Below are 12,234 nucleotides of genomic sequence, written 5' to 3'. Positions count from 1 at the left end.
TAGAATCTGCTCCAATCACTTCACTTCCTTCTTCCCAGCCTTTACTTTATGAAAAAAAGACAGACAAACATTTGTGTCTTCTTGGCTGAGACCCAGAAATACTTGATGTCTGCCAAGCAAAGGGAGTCTGCAGCACATCAATTTACAGACATAGCAAAACAGGCAAACTCTATCAGGAAGGAATGTCTGGCAGATCAGGCCAAATACTCAGCCTGGCTTTAACATTGATTTGCACTGGCAAAAATGAAGTTATTTTGTGGCTATGATCACACAGTTCCCAGTCTCTGATTGGACCCACAAGTCAAGGCTAGACATCTAAGTGCCCAATAATGGCGAATCAAATTTGTGCCTGTGAAAACAAGTCCAGGGTTTGCAGACCTGCCCTGCCTCTGGAGTCCTGGTCCATGCTGATCAGAGAAAACCAGCCAAAACTCTGCTACAAAATGTGTATTTAAATACAGTGAACAGGGCTTTAGTACTTGTTAGGAAAACAACTATAGGAATTCACTCAGATTGCAGATCTTGGCACAATCAAAATGGAGACTCTCCCAACCTTAATATTTTCTTTCCTATTTGAGACAGGATATTTAACCTACAGCATCTCCAGAGTTGCTGGGAATTGGTGGTTATGGGTAATGCTATCTGACATCTCAACCTTTTCTAGAGTGACTGTTACTGTGGAAGTTAGAGTCCCAAGCTTCCCACATGAGCTAAGCCAAGGGGTATTCATAGCAAACTAGGCAAAGAGGTAGTGGCTTACATGCTGGTACAGTTTCTTCCCAAAGGTCACCCTCTGAGCTGCACGCTCACACATTATCTGTAGAGCCGATTCAGCCACACCTATTGATCTCATGCAGTGGTGAATGCGGCCTGGCCCAAGCCGACCTTGAGCGATCTCAAAACCCCTTCCTTCACCTGCGTGAGAAGAGAGGTGAGAAACTAAATGGCCACGCGGAACTCATTTCAATGCTTCAAATAACCGCGCACTTCTGCTCTGAAGAAAATCAGTGGCCGTACTGCAGGTATTGTCTGTTGCTACCCTAGAGAGGAGCTTCTTTACAAAGATTATTTTGCAGCACTGTAGCCATTCTAATTATTTCATACCTATATGTATTCACACAAAGCAGCAGACACCAAAAGCAAAAGGTCAATAGGTTGGAAACAGATGAAGCACAATTAGTGGATGCTTTTCTGCTATGAAGAGGAGACAACTCAGATTCTGCAGACTAGTAGGAGATGTTTGGAGGCAGAAAAGTACAGCTAAGGGATTGTTTGCTGGCCCAATTCAACCCCTGTTGACACTACTGTCGAGAATGAACTTCTCTCTCCAAGAGGCGGCTCCTGGAAAAACTGTCTTTACATCTAAAACAGATGAAGGAAGAACAAAAACTTAACAGCATATTCCTTACCTAGGAAGGTTATTCATCACAACTTCCATCAGATTTTTAAAAGGACACAATTACTTAAAGTTAGTATCATTGCAGTGAATTTCAAAGAACAGTTAACAGTGAAGCTCACCTAGTATTAAATTGGAGGCAGGTACTCGCACTTCATTAAAATGTATTTCAAAATGTCCACCGTGGGGCTGATCTAATCACACAAAGAAAAAGCAAAATATCCATGTATAAAATTGATTCTAGCCAATGTTCACTCGCAAATTACAGGTGCTCAGTACTGATGTTCATATTAGATATGCATTCTAAGAATGTCTTTAGTACTTTGTTTATAGAATAATTCTTACTCCTGAGATTCCGAGTAGGCTAATACAAATGCAAACGTAGCTGATAATTACTATTTCCTCCTTACCGAGGTAGCCAAACACGGAAAGAGGTCTTATAAGCTTCAAGCCTGGTATGTCCAGTGGAACTATGATCATACTGTGCTGTCTGTTCCTGATTAAGACAAAAGTAACAGGTTAGGAGAAATCTCAACAGCTATTTTAGATTTAAAAAAAAAGTACGTTTAAAAAGTTTGGTATGATCTGTCCTCTCCTGTGCTACACATATGGGTGGAGAGGCAGACAAGAGCTGTGTTTAAGAACTGTGGGGGGAGGAGGGAAGAAATGAAGGTAAAAATGCAGCGCCCAGAGGGGTTGGGCAGCTGGACATCGGGTTCCAACATTCCTAGAGGGGTGCCAGACAGAAGGTGTGTGCCCTGAGTGAGAGCCTAAGGTTTTATAATAAGCATCAAAATAGATGCCTTCATATTTTTCTCTCTGCTTGATGTACATGTAAATACAATACATTTTGTCAGGAATGGTTGGGTTGAGAAGACTGAAGAAATACTCCCTGCTTTCAGAACTTGTGGTATGAACGAATGGTTAAACCCCTTGATTCAATTAACTTTTCCGTATATATGGGCATCTCGATCTTGCCCCATTTAAGTTAATGGGAGTTTTGGCATTAACTTCAGTAGGAGCAGGATTCAGGCCTTTGATTCTTGCACTTATTTTTTCTGTGTATAGTTTTGCCTTTATTAATATTCATAGAACCATTCCCTCCTCTAGTTATGCTTTAATAATACACTTAATGAATTAAAAATGTAAACCAGGTCTGGTGGTAGGCTTTAATTTTAAAAAGTGAGTATTCATGATGTTGATTTTAGAGGATACATTTTCAAAAGGCTGAAGGGAGAATTAAAGACATTAGGGCCATATGTTGTCCTTGATCCAACCCATACAGATCAAGAGTACCTTATGACTTGGACTCTTTATTTGAGAAATTCTGAAGTTTGATTAGATTTCTGAGGGTACATATATGGCCTAAGGTTCCATTTCTAAACCACACTCAACTCTAACTGACCAATGCAATTAAAATTGTTCCATGTAAAGGTTTTGTGAGCAATGGCTGGTTCAATAAATAGGGTTTTTCTTTGGGTCTCATTGCTTGGATACTGAACAAATGTCTCAGTAACCATTTAATTCTTACCTGGATGCAGAAGTATTTTTATTTTTGGCCATCACAATTGCGACTTTGCAATTTGTATTCCCCGCCCCTAAAAAAACAAGAAATCGCTTTTCACATAAAAATCTCTCTAGGGAAGTAATTTATTGAAGTTTCACAGAACAACTTCTTACAGTGTTTCTTTAGTGTAACCATGGCAAAAGTGAGTAATCTATTATCTATGCTGTTTCTGGGCTATTGTGTAGAAAAGGAAGTGCAATCACCTGATTAACATGGAAAAAAAAACAAAAAAAAAAAAAACAGAAAATGCCCTGGATCCAGTTTCATCATTCATTTTTATTTTTCTAGGAAAAAGATCAAACAAGGTGCTTGAAGAGGGAGTCTACATTAATTCCATCACCCTTGCAGCTGAGCAAATAACGAAGGCAAGCACTCACTCACTCATGCCAGATGCTGCCTTTCAAGCACAGCTAGTTTTTTACGCACTTTTCTCCCCATTCAAAGTGCTTTGTTCTGGTTTCAAGACAAAAATAAACTCAATGGGAATTCTTATCTGAAAATAAATCAGTAGTCTTTTGAGCCAGCCACAGCATTATTAGATATATGTTCGTGTGATAGAAAACCAAAAATTTAATGGATACTCCAAAAGTTTATTCTAGGATGGATTATATGGATCTAGGTTACAATGGTGACTAAAAAATGGCTTCTCAACAGATCTGCTCCCACACTATGATCTACTCAGAGACCCTTCTCCTTTAGTACTATTACATTGCCTTGGTCCTTTTTATATCCTACAGGAATACCACAGCTATGGGAGAGCGAGCTGGATTCTATTTGACCTTGCACAACTATCAACAGAATTGTTAAATTGCCATGGCAATGAAGACATCACACTTACACAGATCGTGTCACTGAGGACGGGATTTGACCTGCAGGATCTTTATTACTGGTGGTGATGAACCAGAAGCACAATTTGACTCAGATCCCAAGCTGAGGCTATGTCAACACTACCGTGGTAAACTGACCTAAGTTACGCTACTCCAGCTACGTGAGTAACATAGCTGTAGTCACCATAGCTTAGGTCAGCTTACTGAGGTGTTTACACTGCTCTGGGTCAACGGGAAATGCCCTGCCGTCGACTTACCTTACTCCTCTCATTCCCTCTGGAGTACCGGAGTGCACTGGCGAGCGCTCTGCCATCGATTTAGTAGGTCTTCACTAGACCCACTAAATCGACCCCCGGTGCATCAATTGCAGCAGTGTCAATCCCGTGGTAGCGTAGACATAGCCTCGAGTTTGCTGAGCTGGTAGTTAGAAAATCCATCCTGTTTATGGTGTAAAGTGAAGTGGTTATACGGAGATCAGTGAGACACAACAAAACAGTAACCCCACGTCGACACTTTTCAAGTCATACTTCAGGGTAGTACCTCACACGAATGGAACATCTTTTCCACACACCAAGCCGTTTTTCACTAATTCGGTACAAACAGTGCCTATTTGATATCAACTGACATTTAAACCATTCTCGTTTGAATAGCAGCTTTGAAAACATGTGGAAATGCTGCCCCAGTAGCTCTTGGGGGGGGGGGGGTCTCTACTGTAAAGGGAAGTAACTAGAAATGGAGCTACGATGACCAGAGTCGAGCTGCTATAGGAGCTTTGAAGATAACTACTGCCTGGGGAGCACAGCCAGCTTGGCTTTGAAGAGAGCTACCAGCACAAGAGCACAGCCACCTTGACACAGGAGCAGTCTATAGTTGCATGTCCTAAGAGTGACAAGGGTGGGAGAGAGATTTACTTTCTTCTGCTAAAGTCTGTTTTTGCTTGGAGGGCAAGAGTTCTGGCTGTTTATTTCCCTCTTTCCTAACACAACATTAACTTTTCTTTAAGAGCAGAATTAGCAGCACTTTGTGAAACCTAAGATGGAGATGTCAAGTTTGCAAACTGAAATATCACATTGATAGAAAAATCTCGGGCGGGGGGAGGCGGGGGAAAGAAAAAAAAAGGTCTCTTTCAAAAAAGGCTGGAACAATTCACAAAATTCTGGATTAGTCTAGATTATACAGCAAAGTGTTCCCAAAGTGAAACACAGATGTTCCACTTAGCCGTAAAACAGATCAAGTTTGTACATTACAATGTACTGGAGAAAGGGATGGGAGTTTGTAATCCATCAGTAATGGTGTTATTTTCCTAACCTTTGAGTAATGAAGCTTTCACCATAAAACCTGTCTCAGGACAAATGTGACCTTCTGAAATTATTATTTAAACAACTGAAAACAATTAGAAAACCTTTTCATTTTTAAGTTAGTGCATAGTTCAGCACTGAGCCAAGACGTCTGGTCAGATCTTATAAATCAATAGCACAAACAGTGGCATGGAGAAAAAGAAATATCTCAATCTTGAGTGCAGCATATAGCAGCCAGCAAACAGCGCTGAAAATGGAGGAGTCTGAGGTGAGAGATTGTAAGGGGAGAATGCTTGTGTGCGTTTGCATACTTGTGTGCTTTTGTTCTCGTGGACAGGACTTTAGGCGAAAAGGCTATGACCACTACATAGGTAGCTGTGGTAGTGACCCAAGGAATGGAAGAGACAAGGAAGATGATTGGATGTGGGAGCTGTGGGATGTACATTATCCTGGAGCAGGTACCTGATAGGTGCTTTGTTTGCATGAAGTGCTGCCTGATGGATCTGATGGAAGAGAAGAGAAGATCCAAGGTTGGGAGATGCAGGTAGAAATTATTGTTGAGTTTTGAAGGGGATTTGAACAGATGATGAGCTGAGGAACAGGTTTGCTGACTTGGAAAATGAAAGGGCATGGCAGGTAGTAACAGAAGGTGGGAGGGCAAAGAAGAAGAGAAGCAGAGGGAAAGAGTCAATGGAGATAGCCAGAGTTCGGAGCCCCAGGAGAATAGAGGATGACTCTCAGAAGATTGCAAGTGAGAACAAAAGATAGAGGACTTGCAGCCAGAAAGATGAAAAGGAGGAAGGCCAGAAAACTGCACCAACACTGGGATGAGGCAGGTCTATGTGATTGGGGACTCCCTACTAAGAGGAACAGACAGGCCTGTCACCAGAGCTGATCCAGCAAACAGATGGGTATGCTGTTTGCCAGCAGCTAAGATATGGGACGTGAACCTGAGGCTAAAAACGATCCTAATGGGAGCAGGAAAGAACCCACTGTGTCTTTCATGTGGGAACAAATGATACTGCTGGATTCTCACTGGAACGCATCAAGGGAGACTATGCCTGGCTGAGGAAGATATTTAAAGAAATGGAGACTCAGGTGATCTTTAGTGGTATTCTCTCTGTCCTTAGAGGACGAGAGTGAAGGTGAGACAAGATTAAGATGATCAACAGATGGCTCAGGCAATGGAGCTATAAGAAGGGCTTTGGGATGTTTGACCACTGGTGGAATTCATGAATAGAGGACTGCTCTCATGAGATGGACTCCTCCTGAATAGAGAGGGAAATAGACTGCTGGGATGGAGGTTGACAAAACTGATTAAAATAGCTTTCAACTAGGAATTCGGGGTAGACAGTTGGGAGATGCTCAAGTAATCTCCATGCCTGATTCTAATGCTGATCACAAGGAAAATCAAGTAAGACAGAATACAGCAACGGAGAATGGAACAATAGAGGACATCAAGAGGAAAGTCACTGGTATTGGCACTCACAGTCAAGTAGGCTATACTGGCAGTAGAATAACGATACCTAATAGGGAGAGGAATCTGGGCAAAGCCAAGCAACAAACAACAAAGATATATAAGAAATCTGGATAACAAAATGGAGAAACTAGAATTATCAGTGCAAGAAGTGAAAACAGATATGATAGCAATAACAGAAATATGGTGGAATAATTATCATGACTGGAGTACAGGTATTGAAGGGTACGTGCTGCTAAAGAAAGACAAATAAAGATAAAGGTGGTGGAGTAGCATTGTATATTAATGACATGATAGACTGTAAAGAAATTAAAAGTGATAGAACAGATAAAACAATCTGTTTGGGTCAAAATCACTTTGGAGAAGAAAAAGGTTCTATGAGGATAGTGCTTGGAGTATGCTACAGACCCCTGAGGATCTGATCTGAACATGGATAGAGACCTATTTAATATTTTTAAAGAAATCAGTATTACCAGGAACTGTGTAATTATGGGAGACTTTAATTTCCCAGATACAGATTGCAGGACACGTGCTACTATGTTCTTAGATGTTATAGCTGACAGATTTCTTCACCAAATGGTCACTGAACCAACAAAATACAATGCCATTTTAGATTTAGTATTGGTAAGTACAGAGGACCTCATAGAAGAACTGGTTGTAGAGGGCAGCCTTGGCTTGAATGAACATGAGCTAATTCAGTTTCAACTAAATGGAAGGATAGACAAAAATAGGTCTGCAACTAGGGTCCTTGATTTCAAAAGGGCAAACTTTAAAAAATTAAGAGAAGTAGCTGGGAAAGTGGACTAGACTGAAGAACTCAAGAATCTGAATGTGGAGGAGGCTTGGAATTACTTTAAGTCAAAGTTGCAGAAACTATATGGAGCCTGCATCCCAAGCAAGAGGAAAAAATTCATAGGGAAGGGTTGCAGACCAAACTGGGTGAACAAGCATCTCAAACAAGTTATGAAGAGAAAGCAGAAAGCTTACAAGGAATAGAAGGGATGGATCAGCATGGAAAGTTACCTCTTGGAGGTCAGAAAGCACAAGGATAAAGTGAGAACTGCCAAAAGCCAAGGAGAGTTAGACCTTGCATAGGAAATTAAAACCAGTAGTAAAAGGTTCTTTAGCCATATAAATGTAAAGAAAAGAAGAAGTGGGACTGTTAAACACTGAGGATGGGGTAAAGATTATCTAGACATGGCCCAGCACCTAAACAAATACTTTGCCTCAGTTTTAAATAAGGGTACTGAGGAGCTTAGGGGTAGTGGCAAGGTGGTCAATGGAAATGCAGATAGGGAAGCAGAAATTACCATCCGAAGTGGAAATCAAACTCAAACATCTTAATGGGACCAAATCGGGGGGGGCACAGATATTCGCTATCCAAAAATATTAAAGGAACTGGCACATGAAATTGCAAGTCCATCAGCAAGGATTTTTAATGAATCCGTAAACTCGGCGGTCATAGGACTGGAGAATTACTAATATAGTACGTATTTTTCAGAAAGGGAAACAAAGATCTGGGAAACTACAGGTTCATTTGACCTCAATTGTGTGCAGGGTCTTGGAACATATTTTGAAAGAGAAAGTAGTTAAGGACACAGAGGTAAATGGTATTTGGGATAAAATACAACATGGTTTTACAAAAAGTAGATGGTGGCAGACCAACCTGTTCTCCTTCTTTGAGAAAATAACTGGTTTTCTAGGCAGAGGAAATGCAATAGATCTAATCTCTCTGGATTTCAGTAAGGCATTTGATACAGTTCCACATGGGAAATTATTAGTTACATTGGAGAAGATGGGGATTAATATGAGAATTGAAAGGTGGGTAAGGAACTGGTTAAAGAGGAAACTATAACAGGTCATACTGAAAGGTGAACTGTCAGGCTAGAGGGAGGTTACTAATGCAGCTCCTCAAGGACCAGTCTTGGGACTAATCTTATTTAACATTTCCATTAATGAGCTTGGCACAAGAAGTGAAAGGGTGCTAATAAAATTTGAGGATGACCAAAAGTTGGGAGATATTGCCAATATAGAGGAGGACTGGATCATCATACAAGAAGATCTGGATGACCTTGAAACCTAGAGTAATAGAAATGGGATGAAATTCAACAGTGCAACGTGCAAGGTCATCCACTTAGGGACTAACAACAAGAATTTTTGCTATAAGCTAGGGACATATCAGGTGGAAGCAACAGAGTAGGAGAAAGACCTGGATGTACTGGTCAATCACAGGATGTCTATGAGAACGGAGAGGAGTCATTCAAGTTAAGAGCCAATAGTGGCACAAGAACAAATGGCTATAAACTGGCCATCAACAAATTTGGGCATGAAATTAGACAAACGTTTCTAACCATCAGAGGAGTGAAGTTCTGGAACAGCCTTCTAAGGGGAGCAGTGGGGGCAAAAAACCTAATTGGCTTCAAGATTGATCTTGGTAAGTTTATGGAGGGACAGTATGAAGGGATTGCCTACAGTGACATGTGGCCCATCTGCAACAGCTAGTAGAAAATATCTCTAGTAGCCGGTGATGGGACACTAGATGGGGAGGGCTCTGAGTTACTACAGTGAATTCTTTATCACGTCTCAATGATGAGTCTTGCTGACAGGCTCAGGGTCTAACGGATCACCATATTTGGGGTCAGGAAGGAACTTTTGCCCAGGTCACACTGGCAGAGACCCTGGGCCTTTTTCACCTTCCTCTGCAGCATGGGGCATGGGTCACTTGCTGGTTTGAACGAGAGTAAATCATGGCTTTTCTGTAACTTCTGAAGTCTGTAAGTTATGATGTGAGGACTTCAGTTTCTTAGCCAGATATTGTGTGTTTATTATAGGAGTGAGTGGGTAAGGTTCCATGGCCTGCAGTGCACAGGAAGCCAGACGAGAGGATCATGATGGTCTCTGCTGTCCTTACGTCTGAGTCACATAAGCAGAGTTTCCCATTCCTCATGGAAAGAGGGAAAAGTGGCTTTCCAGTTTTTCCCCACCCTCAAAAGTTTGAAGGTCTGATAACCATAGGGGTTTTTTTCTATCCTAGAAAAGAACTGTAAGGAATCGGAGAGAGATCTCTGTTCCAGGGCGAGATTAAAAGAAGACTCCTGTGCGTCTGAAAGTCCAGAATTCAATCTGGTTTACAAACCAATTTGGTATTTATTATATTTTATTAAGTAAAAACAGAACTCAAAGAAGCGGGGACTGCCATTTTGGCAGGAATTAATAGTAAGAGTGCAGGAAACCCAATGTTCAACAAATGGGAACAGCAGACTTAGAAGGCTGACTGCAAGTACATTTCAATATGTATATTAGCCAAATTTTAATTAGCTGTCATTTTTATTTCTTCGGAAGTTGGCCAGAACGTTTAGACTATAACTCTGTCTAGACTTGGACAATGAGGTCTGGTTAGCCACTTGTTAACGAACATGTTTTTAAACACTATGGGGCACCTTACATAGAACAGAGATGAAGGTATTTAAAAACGTGTTAGCTGATCATGGTCAACACTATATTTTCTGTCATCCTAAATTCCCTGTGTGTGGTTCCAAACTAAAGAAATACATGTTCAGAATTATCTACTTTTACTCAATTGCACTTAAAACAGACATAAAATGAGTCCATTGCTGATGAAGAGTATCAATTCTTCCCTTAAGAGAGCATACGTACCAGCTTCTCTTAAGGAAGTATCTGTGAGACCCTTGCTCTAGAAGCCAAAGCTTCATACTTACAATCTGGTTACGTATTGTCCAGCATCTACTCTTTCCTTCTGGGTTCAGATTATAGAGAAGGTTAGGGCAAACCAAGTCTGAGTACTTAGATGCCCAGAATATCCTTGACCCTTGTTGCTGTGGGTACAGACCCAAATATGCCACAGACTGCACTGTGGACTTCCTACATTACCTTCTCCTGCTAACAAAGATTGTGTGTCCGTGCTGATATTTATTGATCTATTGGCTACCTTCAAGGCCATTGATGAAAAGGTGTTATTGACAGTCCTGTTGGCAGTAAAAGGCTAGAAAAAGGCTAATGTAGTGCCAATCTTTAAAAAAGGGAAGGAGGAGGATCCTGGGAACTACAGGCTAGTCAGCCTCACCTCAGTCCCCGGAAAAATCATGGAGCATGTCCACAAGGAATCAATTCTGAAGCACTTAGACGAGAGGAAAGTGATCAGGAACAGTCAGCATGGATTCACCAAGGGAAAGTCATGCCTGACTAATCTAATTGCCTTCTATGATGAGATAACTGGTTCTGTGGATGAAGGGAAAGCAGTGGACGTGTTATTCCTTGACTTTAGCAAAGCTTTTGACACGGTCTCCCACAGTATTCTTGTCAGCAAGTTAAAGAAGTATGGGCTGGATGGATGCACTACAAGGTGGGTAGAAAGTTGGCTAGATTGTCGGGTTCAACGAGTAGCGATCAATGTCTCCGTGTCTAGTTGGCAGCCGGTATCTAGCGGAGTGCCCCAAGGGTCGGTTCTGGGGCCGGTTTTGTTCAATATCTTCATAAATGATCTGGAGGATGGTGTGGATTGCACCCTCAGCAAGTTTGCGGATGACACTAAACTGGGAGGAGTGGTAGATACACTGGAGGGTAGGGATACGATACAGAGGGACCTATACAAATTGGAGGATTGGGCCAAAAGAAATCTGATGAGGTTCAACAAGGACAAGTGCAGAGTCCTGCACTTAGGACGGAAGAATCCAATGCACCGCTACAGACTAGGGGCCGAATGGCTAGGCAGCAGTTCTGCAGAGAAGGACCTAGGGGTGACAGTGGACGAGAAGCTGGATATGAGTCAACAGTGTGCCCTTGTTGCCAAAAAGGCCAATGGCATTTTGGGGTGTATAAGTAGGGGCATTGCCAGCAGATCAAGGGACGTGATCGTCCCCCTCTATTCGACGCTGGTGAGGCCTCATCTGGAGTACTGTGTCCAGTTTTGGGCCCCACATTACAAGAAGGATGTGGATAAATTGGAGAGGGTCCAGCGAAGGGCAACAAAAATGATGAGGGGTCTGGAACACATGACTTATGAGGAGAGGCTGAGGGAACTGGGATTGTTTAGTCTACGGAAGAGAAGAATGAGGGGGGATTTGATAGCTGCTTTTAACTACCTGAAAGGTGGATCCAAAGAGGATGGATCTAGACTGTTCTCAGTGATAGCAGATGACAGGACAAGGAGTAATGGTCTCAAGTTGCAGTGGGGGAGATTTAGGTTGGATATTAGGAAAAACGTTTTCACTGGGAGGGTGGTGAAACACTGGAATGCGTTACCTAGGGTGGTGGTGGAATCCCCTTCCTTAGAAGTTTTTAAGGTCAGGCTTGACAAAGCCCTGGCTGGGATGATTTAGTTGGGATTGGTCCTGCTCTGGGCAGGGGGTTGGACTAGATGGCCTCCAGAGGTCCCTTCCAACTCTGTTATTCTATGATTCAGTAGCTAGAGTGGGCAGAGCTGCTCTTGGGTGACCGGCTGAGAGGGTGGTGTTGGGTGATAGCTCTTCCTCCTAAAAGTGCTGTCATGTGGAGTTCCACTGTGTTCCATCCTGTGTCCCCTCTTGTTCAATATGTAGCCAGGGCTAGCCAATAAGAGGGTTAGTGAGGAAGCATGGGCTGTGGTGCTTTCGATAAGCTGTTGACACCCAACTCTATATTTTTATCTCATCCCACCCAGCCACTGCTGA

General features: G+C 42.1%; 1 protein-coding gene across 4 annotated transcripts in view; it reads right to left on the bottom strand.

Annotated features, from left to right (window-relative positions):
- Window positions 1-12,234, bottom strand: part of ACAD11 (acyl-CoA dehydrogenase family member 11) — a 63,185-nt gene that overhangs the window by 5,780 nt on the left and 45,171 nt on the right. For all 4 annotated transcript variants that reach the window (XM_077811165.1, XM_077811166.1, XM_077811168.1 and 1 more), the window contains 4 exons: window positions 2,928-2,994; window positions 1,807-1,892; window positions 1,519-1,590; window positions 761-915 (listed from right to left, as the gene is read on the bottom strand). In XM_077811165.1, coding sequence (XP_077667291.1) covers window positions 761-915; window positions 1,519-1,590; window positions 1,807-1,892; window positions 2,928-2,994 — 380 coding nt within the window. The remainder of the gene's footprint in view (window positions 1-760; window positions 916-1,518; window positions 1,591-1,806; window positions 1,893-2,927; window positions 2,995-12,234) is intronic.

This window comes from Eretmochelys imbricata, chromosome 2, assembly GCF_965152235.1.
Source record: "Eretmochelys imbricata isolate rEreImb1 chromosome 2, rEreImb1.hap1, whole genome shotgun sequence".
In the NCBI taxonomy this organism is placed as follows: Eukaryota; Metazoa; Chordata; order Testudines; family Cheloniidae; genus Eretmochelys; species Eretmochelys imbricata.
Note: the sequence above shows the minus strand (reverse complement) of the source record. Positions and strands in the feature narration are given on the sequence as shown.